This window comes from Pleurodeles waltl, chromosome 6 (assembly GCF_031143425.1).
Source record: "Pleurodeles waltl isolate 20211129_DDA chromosome 6, aPleWal1.hap1.20221129, whole genome shotgun sequence".
NCBI lineage: Eukaryota > Metazoa > Chordata > Amphibia > Caudata > Salamandridae > Pleurodeles > Pleurodeles waltl.
This window is the reverse complement of record NC_090445.1, coordinates 9,032,772-9,052,615: the sequence shown is the minus strand read 5'-3', so window position 1 is coordinate 9,052,615 and position 19,844 is coordinate 9,032,772. Positions and strand designations below refer to the sequence as shown.

General features: G+C 46.7%; 1 protein-coding gene across 3 annotated transcripts in view; it reads right to left on the bottom strand.

Annotated features, from left to right (window-relative positions):
* CIZ1 (CDKN1A interacting zinc finger protein 1) overlaps positions 1 to 19,844 on the bottom strand; it is a 579,230-nt gene that overhangs the window by 336,518 nt on the left and 222,868 nt on the right. For all 3 annotated transcript variants that reach the window (XM_069236987.1, XM_069236989.1, XM_069236988.1), the window contains exon 7: positions 3,551 to 3,630. In XM_069236987.1, coding sequence (XP_069093088.1) covers positions 3,551 to 3,630 — 80 coding nt within the window. The remainder of the gene's footprint in view (positions 1 to 3,550; positions 3,631 to 19,844) is intronic.

Here is a 19,844-nt window from a genome sequence, read left to right as displayed (position 1 = left end):
ATATGGTAAATAGCTATAAGATCCTCTGTCTGGGAAGACCCCCATAGACTAAAGAAAATCAAACACATTTTGATTCCAGTATCCAAGTAGAAGCAACACGGATTTGAGTGCACGTAACTGCCAGTACAGTTCTTGGTCAGTGATGTAATCTGTAGAACACTGTGGTAAAATGTAATTAACCTAGAGCTTTCTTTTCTGAGTTCAAGCCAATTCAAATATGGTTCAGTACCCTAGCTATATCTGATAGTTAACAAATGTTTAACCAGCAGCCTATTTGTGTGCCTGGGGAGCAGTTACACCTAATCACTATTACAATTCCTCCAAGAAAAGCAATAGGAATATTATGTAACTAGAAAGCCGAATGGCCAATGTATAAGGCACACACATCAAAACCAGGTCAAATGGCTTGTTGAGGGGACCATAATTGTTCAGCCAACCCTGCTCTGTAGGAATTAGGGGCTAAGAAAGCACCACAATTTAAGCCTAAGTAATGCAAGTTAAATTTCATGTTTCTGCGACGTTGCATCAAGTTCAAGGTCCAGAAACACACACATAAGTGCAGCACTTGTAGGAAGACAAAGAAACCTTTTGAGAAAACAGTTTTTAATGGCACTAAAGTTGGGACATTTATGTGTCCCCAAAGTTCAGCTCCATGGACAACAGCTGTACGAGCTTTTCCAAGGTATACTTTGAAGGTGACGGGAACTGCACTGCCACCCAATTGCAGGAAAACTCTTCACAACACCTACCTCTACGCAATAGGGTTGCACAACTATATGTGCTTTGGTCATCCCATTTACAGTCCACTTGAGTGTAATAAAACTCCTAGACCCTTTCAAGAAGCACTTGCTAAAGAATTATGTTTGATCTACATGATTTGCGTGGGTTTAGAGCATACGTTATATTTTTTTAATTGATGTTTAGTCCTCCTCTTCGTTAACCGACATCAGCAAGTCATTTGAGCAAGTGACTTACACCCAAGGGGTCTCAGAAACAATGGACACATGATCTGAAAGAGCAGCAATGAACTAGTTTCATAGCCTACGTGCAACTCTGGGGCCAAGTGATAAGTAGGTGGGAACGCCAATGATGTATAAGCCGAATGAAAAATATGTGCATGGATGTAGCCTTCAACCAAGGGAGTAGTGCAAGACACTCACCTCTTCTAACAGACCCCAGGGTTTCATTCTAGGCCCACTACCAAAAACTAGCCCGAAATGTGGAACTTATACTACTGGTCCTTATCCTGCGTTCTAGTCAAACATAGTATCTAATAAACTAATGGCTGGAAGTTAGAAGGAAGCTTTCTCAAAGATTACAACGATCACTGCACTGCACTATCTACTTAAGTATTTGCACACTTAAAAATTTTGGGCCCTTCCCTGCCACTGGCACTTGGTCCACCCACCCAAGTGAACAACGATTTGTATCGGGAGACCTGTGGAACGATGGGTCGTAGGAAATTTGTGCTGGTCCAGTGATCCCACAACTTTCCCACCTAGAAATATGGGCAAAATGTGACTTTTTACCTAATTTGAGGTTTGTGGTGGATTCTGGGTAAGAAAACGTTTGGGAATCCATGCAAACCAGACCTCCGTGGACTCCACCGCAATGTGTGGTTTGGTAGGTTTCCTTAGGTGTCAGCCGACCCTGGGCTCCAAAGTCACAGTTACGAACATTGTAAAAAACACATCCTTTGTGATGTCGTGGGCACTAGGTCTACCCACACAAGTGAGGCACCACTCCTATCAGAACACTCGGGGGAATGCTGGATGAATGAAAGTTTGTGCCTCCCCACAGATTCCAGAACCTTCCATCACAAAATTTGAGGAAAATTCTTTTTTTAGTCAAATTTGAGGTTTGCAAGGGATTCTGAGTAAAACAACCTGGTGAGAGCCACGCAAGTCACCCCATCCCGGATTCCCCTAGGTGTCTAGTTTAAAAAAATGTACAGCTTTGCTGGGTTTCCTTAGGTGCCGGCTGAGCTAGGGCCCAACCTCCACAGCTAAGCACATTGCGAAAAAAGGTCAGTTTTCAGTGGAAAAAGTGATGTATCCATGTTGCTTTTCGGGGTCTTTCCGATTGCGGGTACTAGCCGTACCCACACAAATAAGGTACCATTTTAGTTTGGAGACTTAGGGGAACACAGAATAGTAGAACATGTGTTATTACCAATTTTATTTCTCTCGATTTATGCCTTCCAAATGTAAGCCAGCATGCAAGAAAGAAGATATCTTGAAAAATGCCCTCTAATTCACATGCTAGTATTGGTACCCCAAATTCAGAAATATGCAAATAACCACTGCTTCTTAACTCCATATCTTGTGCCCATTTCAGAAATACATAGGTTTCCTTGATACCAAATTTTCACTCTTTATATTTTACCACATAAATAAATCTATACCCGGTACATAATGAAAAACCACTGCGAGGTTCCGCTCAGGTGTTGGCTCTGGGTACCTCAAGTTCTTGGAAAACCCACAAACCTTATATATCCCTTCAAACAGAAGGGTCTAGCAGATGTAATGGTATACTGCTTTTGTAAAACGACCATTGGGACAGGCAGTGACAAATGAAAACATCATAAATGGATGTTTTTTTTCCTAGTACTTTACAATAATATTTTATCACAACAATTTTCGAAAACCTTGAAGGGTCTAAAAAACATGACCCCTTGTTGAATTCAGAATTGTGTCTAGTTTTCAGAAATGTTACCTTTGTGAGATACACCATTTCCGATGTTTCCATCACAAACTGGTTGGAGACTGAAAGCACAATAAAATAGGAAAAAGCATTTGCAATGCAATAGGTCTCACATTTGCAAGAGATAGAGCGATTGGTGCTGTAAATGCATAACTGGACTTTTCTTGTCACATACATTGGTCAACCATGCCACATCATTTAGTCCTCTCTGCCACATAATTCCAGTGGGCCTTCATATAACTAAAGCACTTCCATTTACGTTCGTCTTTTATCTGCAGCAAAAATGAAAATTTGCCATTATTTATTACATTTATTTATATAATTATTTTGGGGTTTCCCCCAACCTAGTGTGGGGACCGAGAGATAACTTAGACAGGAGAACACTGTGTGGTGAGTTATGGACAAAAATGTTTTGTAAAAGGAATGTCTCCAGCATGATGAGGCAATGTCCGAGTGCAACGAATATTATACTATCTTGACTGTAATGCTCAGAACAGCCCCTCAAGGGCACCACAATAAAAATAGCATTTGTAAGAAACATGGTCATGTAACCACATAGTCAGCCCCTAGAGGGCATATCCACATGAAAACAGAATGGCAGAAAGTAATGCAGTGTAACCATATATGTGGTCCCTAGAGGGTGTAGTGCCTTACACATGTTCAGGCTTCACAGGCCTACTAGAATAATATTACAAACAAGGCCCTTAAAACAAACTACTCCCAGCTGTAAAAAAAAAAACGTTCCAGTCAGGAGAAAGCTTAACACGCATTTGCAATACAATGGGCCTTGCGTCTGCTCGAGTTAGCGCTCTTAGCGTTGTTCCTGAAGATGTCAAATTCCAGTCACCTGTTTCTGGGGAATCTGTTTCCTCTTGCTTCTGGCTCACACCAGCACAAGCTTCTCCATCACAGCCTTCTTCCTCCAAGCTGAAACAAAGCACAATTGTCATTATTTCCTTGTGCCTGTTATTGTTTCCCTATTGTTTTCTTTACCTATTCAAAATAACGAAAGTGAAAAAGCTTGCCAGTGTAGGGGAAGCTACATATGACACCCCTGTGCATGCCAGGTACTGACAGACCAGCACCCTGGAACCAGTGGTTCCGCAGAAATGGATATTGGTACTTGAGGGTTCAAGAAAACACAAGGAAAATCTCCTTACAATACTAATTTTGCTTAAGGGATATCTGCATTGAAGTCATAAGCAGTGAAGAGTCTCTCCCTTAAACAATGTTCTTAGAATATCCATTTTTTTAAATAAAAATAACATTTTGACAGTCTATCCATTTCCTGCAATATAAAGGCAAATCTATCCTCCCTACATGATTGTTTTGAAGGGCAAAAAACAGATGGTTCTCAATGGCTACGGTTCCTCGTTGAAGAATGATGCCAGAAATCACATCTCTCTGCACCATGGGTGGGGAAAAAGCCAATAAATCCAGTGTGTGCTGGGATCATCTCCACGGATATTCTTTGCCGCACACAAAGCACATGCACTTAGAGGGACCTCAAGATAGACAACTGGTCAGCTGTGATAAAAGAAAAACCTAACTGTTCAGCAAAATAAAAAGGGTACAATTACCCTCTTACCTCAGAAAGTGGTGATGGAGTGAAAAATAAAAATCCCCAAATCCCAGGGAATACAGGCTTAAAAACAGCTGTTAATTGTGCCCCACAATTGTTTAAAGAGTCCAGCACCCACTTCCACAGGGGCACAGCCTCCCCCTATCCAACAGCTGCCATGCCCCCTCTCTCCGCTATTTTTGCCCTACTCCAGATCATCACTCCGTTATATCTCTTCTCTTCATTTTTTTTTTGGTCACCCCGGAACTTTGACCTCTCCTTTTAACTCTGTTCTGCCCATCTCATTTCTCTATGTCATCCTTTCTCTCTTTCCAGCACAATCTTCCACTCAGGCAGTGAACTGAGGAAGGATGCCTGATGACAGTCCTAAGAAGGGTCAGTGGACATGCCTGGGATCAGTCCTGACTCAGCTTGTCCACTGCACAAACATCACTAACCTGAACCACCCTTTGCCTCCTCGCTGGCCTTGAAGTCCCACCCACAACTCGCCATGCCCATACAGCACACACAGCCCTGATCCCTGTAGGAAAGTACCCGCTTTTTGGCATGGTTACCCCCATTTTTGCCTGCTGTGAGTGTGTTTTGACTGTTTTTACTGGAATCCTGCTAACCAGGACCACAGTGACTGTGCTCTCTCCTCTACAATTGGTTGCTTAGGACTTTGCATACCCTACAATGGGCATCCTGGTGCCCCCTTATAAGTCCCTAATATGTGGTACTTAGGTACGAAGGGCATTGGAGCACCAGGGGTTCCTCATTGGCTGCAACATGTATTGTGCCACCCACGGGAGCCCACGCCAAATGTGTCTGCAAGCCTGCCATTGCAGCCTGCGTGAGAGGTGCATGCACTGGGTAGGCCCTCCTAGCCCAGAGGGCAGGGTGCTGGTCCCTGTGTGAGAGTGCACCTCTGCATGAGCAGAGGTGCTCCTACGAACTCCAGCTCCATTGCAATGGACTTCGTAAGTGCGGAGAAGCTATTTTATCCGTGTCCGAACCCGGGCATGTTTGGCATCAAACATGTCAGAATCATACCCAAATACTGTTGCCAATATTCGTTGTATGATTCCATGCACTCTGGGCACTCCTTAGAGGACCCCCCCATCATTGCTCCTACCAGTCTTCTGGGATATTCCAGGAAGGTCGCGCTGCTGCCACCCCTCAGACAGGTTACTGCCCTCCTGCTGCTTGACCAGCTCAGGCCCAGGAAGGCAAAACAAAGGATTTCCTGTGGGAGAGGGAGGTAACACACTCTCCCTTGGAAATAGGTGTTACATGGCTTGGGAGGGGTAGCCTCCCCAAGCCACCAGGTATGGTCTGAAGGACATTTGTGGTGCCCTCCTTGCACAAACCGGTTTGTACCAGTCCTGGACCCCCTGGTCCCTGCTTTGGTGTGAAACTGGACAAAGGAAAGGGGAGTGACCACTCCCCTGTCCATAACCACCCCAGGGTTGGTGCCCAGAGCTCCTCTAGGTGGCCACTTGATTCTGCCATCTTGAATCCAAGGTGGGCAGAGGCACCTGGGAGCATCTCAGTGGCCAGGTCAGGTAGGTGACTTCACAGTCCCCTCCTGATAGATGGTCACCCTGCTAGGTGACCAATCCCTCCTCCTGGGCTATTTAGGGTCTCCCTCTTGGGTGGGTCCTCAGATTCAATGTCCACGACTCCTCTGCATTGTTCACTTCATCTTCTGGCCACTGGAACTGCAACTGGACTCTTCAGGAACCACCAATCTGCAACTACAGTGAAAACTCCGCTTTGCAACATTGTTTCTCCAACTCCATTGAGCAACTACAACATTTCCCCAGCTGTGCATCCTCTGAGGTCGACAAGACTCCAAGCCTGCACCAAGAAGTAAGAAGGACTCTCCCTTGGAGTGAAGGAGTCACTCCCCTGCACCTGCAGGCACAAACTGCAACGGCGACCGGCTGTGTGGATCTGCTCTCCTCCTGAACTGCGTGGATCCTGCATCACAGGTGGTGGTCTGCAGTGGTCCCCTTGGTCCTCTTTACCAGCTGTCCAACCTGGGAGACGGTGAGCCCTTGCCTCTCCTTGCAGAACACTACCCCTGTGCACCGCAACTCTTGCAGCTAACAAGGACTCTAATCTCAGTTCAAGGCTGAACTGGAAAGATTGTGCACTCGAAAGCCAGACCCTGGCTGCTCCTCAGTGCAGGGTCCAAAGATATCGGAAGCGTAACCCTCCTGTTGCTGCTCTACGGTGCGTTGCATGAGGTGCCAATTGCATCAGTATCTCAAGGTCTTCTTCGACTGAAACGTAGGGCAGGCAGAGCAGGTGGTCTCGTCGTGCTTTGGCGACAAAGGTTGCAGAGCTGGTGGTGGTCAGTCCAGGGGTATTTGGAGTGACGATGAGGACAATACTTGAAAGGAGTCCTTTCCATCACAGATTCTGCATTTTCAGTACAGGAGGATTGAGTATGAAACCCCAGGAGGGACATCGAGTGGAAACCCAATCTCTAAGCCCAATGAAGGTTGTAACAAAGGGGAAACAAACACAAAGAAAGATTGTTTGTGCCAACAGAACTGAATGAACCAAAAGCATCTGACGATGAGCTCTATAAGACGTCAACCTGGAGCTCAGATGACACATTACTGAACCAGATGGCGGAAGGAAAACAACCTAACAGTGGAGTCAATCCCATGCGCGTTACCAGGCTTAGGACGAGTCACTATACCTTGTGACTTGAAAGGTTTCATCAAAGAAAAACAAAGCCCCTACGTCCAAGCTCAAAACTAAATAGCAGGAGTATGCATAGCTCTTGAGTGTATTCCTGTTGCAGGATCATGGGCGGGACAGCGATCACACACCAGGAATGCACCCACTAAACCACTAGGGTTCTTTTTGTGCCGGGGGAGCAAACCCTTTGTTATGCGTCACCCTCTAATTTAGGTAGTTATGTTTTGTCCGTTTCCCACCTAAACCCCCTGGGGTGAATTTTTTTTTTTTTTTGCCCCCTTGGGCTGGAAACCCATTAGACACTAGTGTAGGAGGCTGGACTGGCTTGTAGTGAGTACCAAGGGGTACTTGCACCTTGCACCAGGCCCAGTTATCCCTTATTAGTGTATAGGGTGTCTAGCAGCTTAGGCTGATAGATAATGGTAGCTTAGCAGAGCAGCTTAGGCTGAACTAGGAGACGTGTGAAGCTACTACAGTACCACTTAGTGTCATATGCACAATATCATAAGAAAACACAATACACAGTTATACTAAAAATAAAGGTACTTTATTTTTATGACAATATGCCAAAGTATCTTAGAGTGTACCCTCAGTGAGAGGATAGGAAATATACACAAGATATATGTACACAATACCAAAAATATGCAGTATAGTCTTAGAAAACAGTGCAAACAATGTATAGTTACAATAGGATGCAATGGGGAAACATAGGGATAGGGGCAACACAAACCATATACTCCAAAAGTGGAATGCGAACCACGAATGGACCCCAAACCTATGTGACCTTGTAGAGGGTCGCTGGGACTATTAGAAAATAGTGAGAGTTAGAAAAATAACCCTCCCCAAGACCCTGAAAAGTGAGTGCAAAGTGCACTAAAGTTCCCCTAAGGACAAAGAAGTCGTGTTAGAGGAATAATGCAGGAAAGACACAAACCAACAATGCAACAACGCTGGATTTCCAATCTGGGGTACCTGTGGAACAAGGGGACCAAGTCCAAAAGTCACAAGTAAGTCGGAGATGGGCAGATGCCCAGGAAATGCCAGCTGCGGGTGCAAAGAAGCTTCTACTGGACAGGAGAAGCTGCGGTTTCTGCAGGAACGCAAAGGGCTAGAGACTTCCCCTTTGGAGGACGGATCCTTCTCGCCTTGTAGAGTCGTGCAGAAGTGTTTTCCCGCCGAAAGAACGCCAACAAGCCTTGCTAGCTGCAAATCGTGCGGTTAGCATTTTTGGACGCTGCTGCGGCCCAGGAGGGACCAGGAGGTCGCAAATTGGACCAGGAGGTAGAGGGGACGTCGAGCAAGACAAGGAGCCCTCCTAACAGCAGGTAGCACCCGGAGAAGTGCCAGAAACGGGCACTACGAGGATGCGTGAAACGGTGCTCACCCGAAGTCGCACAAAGGAGTCCCACGTCGCCGGAGACCAACTTAGAAAGTCGTGCAATGCAGGTTAGAGTGCCGTGGACCCAGGCTTGGCTGTGCACAAAGGATTTCCGCCGGAAGTGCACAGGGGCCGGAGTAGCTGCAAAAGTCGCGGTTCCCAGCAATGCAGTCTGGCGTGGGGAGGCAAGGACTTACCTCCACCAAACTTGGACTGAAGAGTCACTGGACTGTGGGGGTCACTTGGACAGAGTTGCTGGATTCGAGGGACCTCGCTCGTCGTGCTGAGAGGAGACCCAAGGGACCGGTAATACAGCTTTTTGGTGCCTGCGGTTGCAGGGGGAAGATTCCGTCGACCCACGGGAGATTTCTTCGGAGCTTCTAGTGCAGAGAGGAGGCAGACTACCCCCACAGCATGCACCACCAGGAAAACAGTCGAGGAGGCGGCAGGATCAGCGTTACAGAGTTGCAGTAGTCGTCTTTGCTACTATGTTGCAGGTTTGCAGGCTTCCAGCGCGGTCAGCAGTCGATTCCTTGGCAGAAGGTGAAGAGAGAGATGCAGAGGAACTCGGATGAGCTCTTGCATTCGTTATCTAAAGTTTCCCCAGAGACAGAGACCCTAAATAGCCAGAAAAGAGGGTTTGGCTACTTAGGAGAGAGGATAGGCTAGCAACACCTGAAGGAGCCTATAACAAGGAGTCTCTGACGTCACCTGGTGGCACTGGCCACTCAGAGCAGTCCAGTGTGTCAGCAGCACCTCTGTTTCCAAGATGGCAGAGGTCTGGAGCACACTGGAGGAGCTCTGGACACCTCCCAGGGGAGGTGCAGGTCAGGGGAGTGGTCACTCCCCTTTCCTTTGTCTAGTTTCACGCCAGAGCAGGGCTAAGGGGTCCCCTGAACCGGTGTAGACTGGCTTATGTAGAATTGGGCACATCTGTGCCCAAGAAAGCATTTCCAGAGGCTGGGGGAGGCTACTCCTCCCCTGCCTTCACACCATTTTCCAAAGGGAGAGGGTGTAACACCCTCTCTCAGAGGAAGTCCTTTGTTCTGCCATCCTGGGCCAGGCCTGGCTGGACCCCAGGAGGGCAGATGCCTGTCTGAGGGGTTGGCAACAGCAGCAGCTGCAGTGAAACCCCAGGAAGGGCAGTTTGGCAGTACCAGGGTCTGTGCTACAGACCACTGGGATCATGGGATTGTACCAACTATGCCAGGATGACATAGAGGGGGCAATTCCATGATCATAGACATGTTACATGGCCATATTCGGAGTTACCATTGTGAAGCTACATATAGGTAGTGACCTATATGTACTGCACGCGTGTAATGGTGTCCCCGCACTCACAAAGTCCGGGGAATTGGCCCTGAACAATGTGGGGGCACCTTGGCTAGTGCCAGGGTGCCCTCACAGTAAGTAACTTTGCACCTAACCTTTACCAGGTAAAGGTTAGACATATAGGTGACTTATAAGTTACTTAAGTGCAGTGTAAAATGGCTGTGAAATAACGTGGACGTTATTTCACTCAGGCTGCAGTGGCAGACCTGTGTAAGAATTGTCAGAGCTCCCTATGGGTGGCAAAAGAAATGCTGCAGCCCATAGGGATCTCCTGGAACCCCAATACCCTGGGTACCTCAGTACCATATACTAGGGAATTATAAGGGTGTTCCAGTAAGCCAATGTAAATTGGTAAAATTAGTCACTAGCCTGTTAGTGACAATTTGGAAAGAAATGAGAGAGCATAACCACTGAGATTCTGATTAGCAGAGCCTCAGTGAGACAGTTAGTCACTACACATGTAACACATTCAGGCACACTTATGAGCACTGGGGCCCTGGTGAACAGGGTCCCAGTGACACATACAACTAAAACAACATATATACAGTGAAAAATGGGGGTAACATGCCAGGCAAGATGGTACTTTCCTACAACTAGGGAATTTGTACACAGTTTTTTTGTGGGGAGCAGTCCCTCGGGCAAGAGTCGTTCTCCTGAAGGAGCCTTCTTCTTTTGTTGGCAGCGTCCCTTGGGTAAGACTGGCAGTTTTTCAGTCCGTCTGAACCCAGAGTGATGGAAACCGAGTAGGCACCAGGGGAATATCTATTTTATGTATGTAGAGGAGAGGAGCCTTGGTTAAGAGTCGCTATCCCAATTGGTGCATTGTTTTTTTTGTTTTCAGCCACTAATAGGGCCATTTTGTTTGGCCAATCTGTTCACCGGGGGTGGAAACCTTCAAGACATCAAGGAATATGTTTTTTATGTCGGGGGAGTGCCCCTGGGGTAAAGGTCACTCCCCCTATAGGGTGCCAATTTTCTGTTTTCGCTTTGTGTTCCCCTTGCGGGTGGATCAGCCTTTTTGGATTTCAATCTGCCCTTCAGAGTACACTGTACATGTGCATTTGTGACCTTATTTTTCAACCTTTTGAGTGTAGTGCAAAGCTTTTGATTTTCTATGTGGCAAATCCTGCCTGCCATTTTGGCAATGGTCACTGGTAGGTCTGCAGTTTGTGTAGTTGGATGTGCTTGGTAAGGAAACCTTTTTGTAATGTTTTTTTTCGAATGCCATGCTTGAATGTTTGTTTCCGTATTTTAGCTTTATTCGATCATTAAAAAATAAGCATGAAAGCACGTACAATGCAAAATAGCACCATGGTAAGCTCCAAAACAAATATATGCATAAAACCAAGACATTACATTTAAAAATCAACCAAAAGAATTGTTGAACGTAAACTAGAGAATAATCTTGCAATCCACTGCTGAAGGGGGGCGCTAGAAAGCCCACGGCAGATGACCACATTGTAGCGCAGCGCCGCCGGCCGCAAGCTATTATTTCATCAGTAGAGTTGACAGCGCTGAAACCTCTGAGGTGGCCTGCTGGTGAGGCGGGCTGTCCCTCACAAGACACATCCCTGAGTGACTATGAGGAGCTGCACTGGCCTCAGAGCGGGGGTGGCCGGGAGAAGACATCGGGGCGGCGGTGGATAACACTGGCTCGAGGAGGTGTCGGGCTGCGGCGCCTGAACGTGGTGCAGTGAAAGTCATGATAGCCCAACAGAAGTGGGCAGAGCTGTGAAGTGCGCAGGCCCCAGGGAGGGTGCTCAACCAAAGCTAAAGATGGTGCTTAGAGCAGTGACTGACGCCGCAGTGAGACTGATAACTGAGCGGGGGTGGTCGACAGAGGGCCACATACAACCACCCCACGGGCTGATGCGAAGAGGCACCGACTCACCCACCCTGCTGCAGCTTTAACCCCTGCACTTGGCCCACTCCAGTTAGCGCAATTTTCCATATACATTTATGAATTAACTCACATCAGCCATGTGTCTGCATTTTGCTGTAGGAATACTTGGCCGCAGTTTTATTACATGCATAGACTCTTGCGATACATCATAAATCACAGTCGTCAGTCATAAATCAGGATGACAAGGCCACAAAAAATCATTACAGTATTCGTGCGTTACTGCGCTGTTGTAAACAACCGCTAGTTCACAGGAGGAACAAAGGGGATGGCATCACCGTGTCGCCCCCTCCCCACCCCACCCTCCGTGCCGAGGTTAGTCGAAGTGATGTTGCGGAACACGTTGCACAAAAAGCATCATACAGCATCACAGCTGTTTAAAGCACAACCATTTCTCAAATCACTGCGTACCGCCTAAGCACACTTACCTGTAGGCTTCCAGCCGCTGCATGACCCTTCGGTCCGCAGTTGCTGCTGGGCTCCACCCGCCTCTCTGAGTAGGAAACGATGATGGGCCAGCGCAGCCGGTCGTGTTGCGAGGGAGAGTCACTCTGTGGCCTCTGAGACCCGAGGATGGGCCGCATCGCAGGTGGGGCAAGACGGTACTCCCCAAATCGCGCAGCAGCCTCTGTGCAAAATGAATGACTCCAGCAACAGGTACATCATCCTCCGCTCTTCCTCCCGAATTTCTTGTGCACGGTCCCTTACCCCAATGTACTTTCTGTATGGGCAATGCAGTCCTTTTAACCCCCCATCCCCCAGCTGAGGGAGCGGTATTGTCCCCCCCATAGGGGTGTTCAAAAGCATCCTCACCATAGAGAGTCTGCCAAGGTGATAAGGGAGGGCATGGAGGAGTTCAATATGGTAGACATGTGGAGATTGCTCAATGCGGATGTGCATGCAACCTGGTCCCAGATAGACTACTGGCTGACGACCAGAGGGGTGAGCACCTGAGTAATGGACATACTCATCTCGCAAGAACCCTCTCGGATCACAAGCGGGTACAGTTGGACATGGCTATCTCAATGCACACTCCCACACAATGAGAACGTCAGACGGGCCATAGGTGAATACTTTGACATAAACAAGGACTCAATGTCTGGTGCGGATATCCTCTGGGAAGCCTTTAAAGCTGCGATAAGGGGACTATGCATTAGCATGAACGCGGGGATACTCAAAGACATACGAACACAGTTACAAAAAAATAGAGCAAACCTTGCAGCAGTTAGAAAAAGAATATGAGCATGCACCCCAGGCCGTTACCCTGTCCAAAATTAGAGACCATACCATCAGTTACCATCACATGGAAGACCGAGAACAGCACTACATGTCTCACCGCCACACGGCGAGGCCATATGAAGAGGGTGGACGACTTGGCCGCTAAGCTAAAACCACCCTGAGGACCACAGCATGTGACAAAAATAAATAATAGTAATGGGGCTGACTAGTATGACACGCTGGGGATCCTGCGTTTATTTCCCGACTTTTATGGGAAGCTATATGCCTCTTGCGGGACCTGAGGCAAAGGAGGTCGCAGAATACCTAGACTATGTAGCCCTGGCGTGGTTGTCAGCGGGGCAAAGAGGATACTTGTCACAATCCATAGGGACTGCGGATGTACACAAAGCTATACGATCATTGCCAATCGGAAAAGCACCGGGCCCAGACGGGCTAACCATGAATTCTACAAAGAGTAGGCTGACCTGCTTGCACTCTGAACCATGCAACGTATGCAGAGGCATACACTACACAGGCTCTTCCAATGACACTCTGCGAGACCCTTATTGTAGTACTACTGAACCCAGATAAACCAGACTTGTGCCCTGCCCTCACACTGACACCAAGTTCCTGGCAAAGACTCTTGCTAGCAGACTTCAGCCTTTACTGACGAATCTGGTCATAGGGGACCAGTCGGGCTTTGTCCCAACTCGTTCAACCACACATTATCTGTGCATGATATTTGCGCTCCTCAATCAGCTGGAACTGGCAGCGGGACTCCTTGACACCGCCAAAGCTTTCAACTCTATAGAGTGGAATTTCATGTTCACTTTTCTAGGGTGCATGGAGATACCAGGTGTAGGAAGCTGGCTCTGTATAAACTGTATCAAAATGAGATATGGTGTGCACAGAGTCCAGGGGTCCCCAGAGGCTTAACAGAGGCTAAAGTAGATAATACTAATGATCTCTTTGTGGTAGTGTGGTCGAGCAGTTAGGATTGTTAGAGGATAGTGCAAAGCATCTGTTGTACAAACGCAGGCAATAAATGAAGCACACACTCAATCACTAACTCCAGGTCAATTGTTTTTATGTAGCAACAATAGGTTTTGTTACTTTATTTCTAGAACCACAAGATTCAAGTTGCAGGTAAGTACATTTGCAAGTAAGTATCCAACATATGTATTAATACCACTTTGTGTCAAACTGGCAAGTTATACGGTTCGTGAATAAATAGTAATAATCTGCTTTAAAAGTTGACAGTGCAATTTTCAGAAACAGTTCTGGGGGAAGAAATGTTATCACAGTTTTGAGGTAAGCACAAGACTTACAGTTCCAGTCTCCAGAGGTTAGGATGTCCAAAGGTTGAGGTTCAATTTAACCCCAAACACCCACCACCAGCAACACGGGGCTGGCAGGGAGCAGAGGTCAAAGTTGAGGTAGATTTAACATGGGCTCCTATGGAGACTGAGGGCACTCAGAATCAGGCCTGCTTGCAGGTAAGTACCTGCGTCTTCGGAGGGCAGACCTGTTTTTTTTTTTTAGAAAAGCACCAGGAGGGTCACGGGTCAGTACCAAACACACACCCTCAGCGACACAGGGGCGGCCGGGTGAAGGGTGCAAACACAGCATTGGACTCCCAATGCTTTCCTATAGGGGGACCCCGGGGGTCACAAAGATGCTGCAGATGAAGTCCAGGGGGTTGGTTCCGGGAACCAAGAGGCTGGACAAGGAGCAGGGCCGCTGCTGGATGTTGCCGCACTGAAGGTCGATTAGCTATAACAAGAGAACTGAGCGCTTGAGGCTCACCGCCAAGTGTTACAGTTCCTGCTGGGGGAGGTGTGAAGCACCACCACCCAGTACAGGGTTTGTTCCTGGCCACAGAGAGCACAAAGGCACTCACCCCGTGTGGCCAGAAACTCATCTGGAGGTGGCAGGCTGGCCTAGACTAGTCAGTCCTGCACTAAAAGCTTGGCTAAAACACAGCTCTAAGATGCCCTCTGGGTGGTTTTTTCAATAAACCCAACAATGGCATCAGTGTGGGTTTAATGTGCCGAGACGTTTGATACCAAACTTCCCACACTTCCGTGAAGCCATTATGGAGCTCAGGAGTTCCTAATGGCAAACTCCAAGCCCATATTCTTCGTATGGCCACACTGCACTTACAATGTCTAAAAATGGACTTAGACTATGTAGGGGCATATTGCTCATGCAGCTATGCCCTCACCTGTGCTATAGTGCACCCTGCCTTAGGGCTGTAAGACCTGCTAGAGGGGTTGACTTACCTATGCCACAGCTAGTGGTTTGTGGGCATGGCACTCTGAGAGGGATACCATGTTAACTTTGTCTTTTTCTCCCCACGAGCACACACAAGCTTGAATGGCAGTGTGCGTGTGCTTGGTGAGGGGTCCCCAGGGTGGCATAATACATGCTGTAGTCCTTGGGAACCTTCACTGGCCACAGGGCCCTTGGTACCATGGGTACCATTGACAAGGGACTTAACTGTGTGCCAGGCGTGTGCCAATTGTGGGATCAATGGTACAGGTTTAGGAAAGAACACTGGTGCTGGGGCCTGGTTAGCAGGGTCCCAGTACACTGTCAGTGAAGTCAGCATCAATATCAGGCAAAAGGTGGAGGGGTAACCATGCCAAAAAGTGCACTTTCCTACATAAGGCAATTTTCTACAATGGGTGCGACTGCTGTATACAAAAACCATGGCGAGGGTCCACCACAACGGGCATAATTTGGCACTGTACATATAAATGGAGGTACGAGATAAGGGTGCTCCCTTTCCCCGATCCTATTCGCGTTGCCTGCGTGATCAGACGACATGCAGCAGCGGCGGTCCGATTCCGGCAATGTCCTATTGCCATATCGCTCTATGAGATGACATGATAGTATAAGTAAGACACCTCACAACACATCTTACACCAATACTTAGATAATATGTCCGGTTTGAACAATACTCTGGCCTGTGTATAAACTGGGGAATATTGATGATACACAGCAAACTAGACATGCTACTGCGCAAAAACTATGGCAAAGCCTTGGAGAAACTTGAGGCGCAGGTGGACAGGTGGATCACGATGCCGTCCTCACTTGCGGATACATTCAGTAATAAAAATGAAAATATTGCCACGTTTTCTCTATTTATTTAGTAATATCCCCTTTGTACTCCCTAGAGCTGTTTTTAAACATATAGTGGAATACATTGACAATGCCACATGCGAAAGGTGGCTTTGCTGCACCAGATTTCTACCTTTACTATTTTGGCACCAACCCCTCGCCTATGGAGGATGCATACCCCACCCAACAACATCCTGCCATACATACGCAAGGATATACCACGAACAGGAATCAATAGAATTAACCGCACAGCAGCGGCGTGGCACGCTTTAGGCACAAGAGCCCGCAAACGTCCACTGTACGCCCCTGTATTCCCAAAAGGACACAACCCAGCCCTCTCAGTAACACAAGAAGCGGGAGCTCTCGCCCTCTTTAAACAAGTAGGGATCGTGACGATGGGGGATGTCTACCCAGAATGAGAATTTCTAGACCCCAGTGACCTGAAATGTATACAAAATGTGACATAGTTTTTTACATTTCATTAGCACTGTCTCAGGTTGGCTATTGGGGCTTTATATGCCATCCTTTACAGAAGAACCCACCCCAACTGTACGTGCGTTGCAAACGCTGATCACTAGAGTCCTTCTCAATGCCATCTGGTTACAAAATTACACAACGCTTCACAAGAGGACACTCCACCATTGGTAGCCAAAGCGCTGGAGTGGTGGAACCCTTAACACAGGAGGAATGGGTTTTCTGCTGGACATTGACTGGACTCCTAAACACCAACTGCAATTTGCTCATCATACATTTTAGGTATTTACTGCAGCTGTATTATAAACCCGTTAGACTGTATCAATATGGGCTGCGGGAGGATACACGTTGCCAACGGTGTGGGCTAACTGATGCAGATTTCCTTCACCTTGCATGGAGCTGTGACCAGGTCAAGAAGCTCTGGCAACAGGTGGTACGAGATCTGCGTGATAGGAGGTTGGATTCAGTAGACTGCACTATCTAGATGTACTTACTGGGACTGGTTAAGATTCAGCCTCATGGGGGCAGATTTGTAGCAGTGGCACTCTTGTTGGCCTAGAGAAAACTAGCCATGCATTGGGACAATGCTGTCCACCAAATATAAACAATGGTTGGTATCCATGGAATACTCTAGGGACACCCTGGAGACACACATGGAGAAACTTCCAGCTTCTTCATGTCCCAGAGATATATGGGGCTCTCTAACTGCTCACTTGCTGGGATACCCTGATATACTTATTCACTAGCGATCTGTAAACTGCTGCTAAATCTACGTGGCGCAATGTAAAGTAAGGTGTGTGCAGCATAGACCTTTATGTAACATGAATGTATAGTGTGTAACAAATATATACAATGCTGATGGCGTGTGATTTCTGTATTGTTTTTTCTGAAAGCTGAAAATCTATAATAAAACACTGCTGAAAACAAATGATTTTCTGTGACGTAAAGCATGTTTAAGAAAGATACATACTATACGACATATCTCCGGGGAATTAAGCAGTTGGCGGTATATCAGAGCAGGTTTACATCTTGTGAATTCAAGACTTAGAAATTAAACATTTCCAGGCAAATGGCTAGTAAAATTTACAAAACAAATATAAAATGTAACAGTTTCTGCGGGGAAGATTCAAAGCATGTTCAGCTTAAAATGGCAGCAGAATCCTTCTGGCCCGGGGAAAGCAAAGATGGGATCTAATGGACCTCAATCTAAACCTTGTCAAGAGTGTCCTGTCCCAAGTATTAGCCACCCATCCCAGATACGGCTCAATGCCAGAGGTGTTTTGGATCTAAATATATTATTGGTTGTGAAATTTAATAACTCCACTCTATTCCTCTTGCGCTGTCTATATATTTTTCTAAGCCAGCATCTGTCCATTTGTTTAGGTCAGGAGGATTGAGGAAAATGGAAGGCCTACCACGTTTATTTCAGATTTACTTAATTTAACAATGTCTAGGAATCGGGTGTCCTAACCACAGGATAGACAGTCTATGATAACCTCTTTGTTGAACAAAGCATGAGCGTTCCATCAACTTGAGCACCATAATAAGAGGAGCTATGGTGATCTGGTGCTCCACAGTCAGGACTGAGCTCCTGGTGTACTATGGAACAAGGACTGCTCGCTGGGAGGCCCAGCGAGTGCCTCCTGGCCCTGTGTTTCTCAACCTAAAGGCAAATGGCATTTTGTGTACCCTCAGACTCCTTAACCATAAATTAAAGTCTGGAGACATTTCCTCTTGTTAACTTCCAAAAGGGGGCAGTTAGTTTGCTGTCTACAGCGGATGCTGGATTAAATAAAAACCCAAATGACTGCGCAAAACCAATACTTTTTTTTTTTTTATTGTTGCAATGATGTTATCAGATTTAAGTTACGTTTTATTGTCTTTCAAATTCACACTTGGATTTGTGCAAGATCTATAACATGTTGCCCATGTGGCTTTTGTAGTTTTTTTTACATTCTAGTGGGATACCTTTAGCGCTTGCTGTGTCTGTGCAGAGAAGGTACAGATGATCCTCAGTCTAGCTTTGTGTCACAAGTAAGATGTATTCAGGAATGGTTTTGTAGTAGAAGGTTCATTGTGTGGTTTGTATTGATCGTTTTTTTCCAGATTATTATATTTCAATAGTTGTACTTACTGTTTGATACGGCCAGTTTGTTGAATTCTAATTTGACAGTTGTTTATAGGTGTCTACTTTTTTTAACAGTTTTATTAGTAACCATTACGCTGCTCGCAGGCTGAGCGCCCAGCAGGTTGTTGGTTTGCTTTCTGAATCTACTTCTGAACATGGCTCTGAGGCTGACTAAGCAGCTGAGGCAGAACTCTGTCAGTGGATTTTCTGTCCAAGAGAAATCATCTGATGATGCATCCGCTATTAGCGCTGATTAAGTGCTCATTTGGAGAAGGACACTGCCTGTAGTGCAGCATGAGGAAGCTGGATTTCAGCCAGAGGATGGAAGGCTTCCCACTGGAACTGCTGAACCCTGAGAGGATGGAAGGCTTCCCACTGGAACTGCTGAACCCTGAGAGGATGAAGGCTTCCCACTGAAAGTGCTGAACCCTGAGAGGATGAAGGCTTCCCACTGGAACTGCTGAACCCTGAGAGGATGGAAGGCTTCCCACTGGAACTGCTGAACCCTGAGAGGATGAAGGCTTCCCACTGAAAGTGCTGAACCGTGAGTTGCTGCTAACATGTTGCAGCCTTTTTTGCCTGTCTTTACTGGTGTTGCAGGGTGTAGAGTTAATACAGAGAACTTTTCCTATAAATTCCTTCTAGCGTTTTATTGATAATGTGTTATTGAACAGACCAATCTGTAAGCAGAACAGTTTTTGAGAGACAATATTGCCACACTTAAGACCCAGCCTGGAGCTACCCAGTATACAACCCAAATCTCCATGAGATGAAGCAGGAATGGGGTTTAACTTATTTGATGGGATTGGCTTGATGGCTGCTGCTATTTTCCCAGCATCCATCTGCAGTGGATGCTGTATTTTGTGGATAATGCTGCAGCAGTGCCACAAGGTCACCCTGACTGTGACTGTTTCGTCAAGGTTCGGTGTGTCCTTGGCCATTTAGTTTATTGTTTTTAGGAGATCTATGTTCCAGTTCAAGATAATTTGTGGATGAGTCTCTGGCCCTGATCAAGGGCCATTTGGTTTTTAGCCAGGACATGCTATGATATTAGGTCATTTATGTTGCATGAAAGTGCCAATGGATATGCATATAATTTGTGGGTGTATACGGGTAGCGAATCTTCAATTGACCCCTCTGGCTGTCATTCCACTTTTGGAGTCAGTGTAAAATGTATGGGAACTCACCAGCACACTTGTTCATAAAGGTTACCATGTATGTGTGGAAAAGTTCTACACAGGAGGTCAATTATTTGAAGAATTGAACAAAATGGGTACTGTGGAATGTGGCACAATTCAGTCTAAATGCAAAG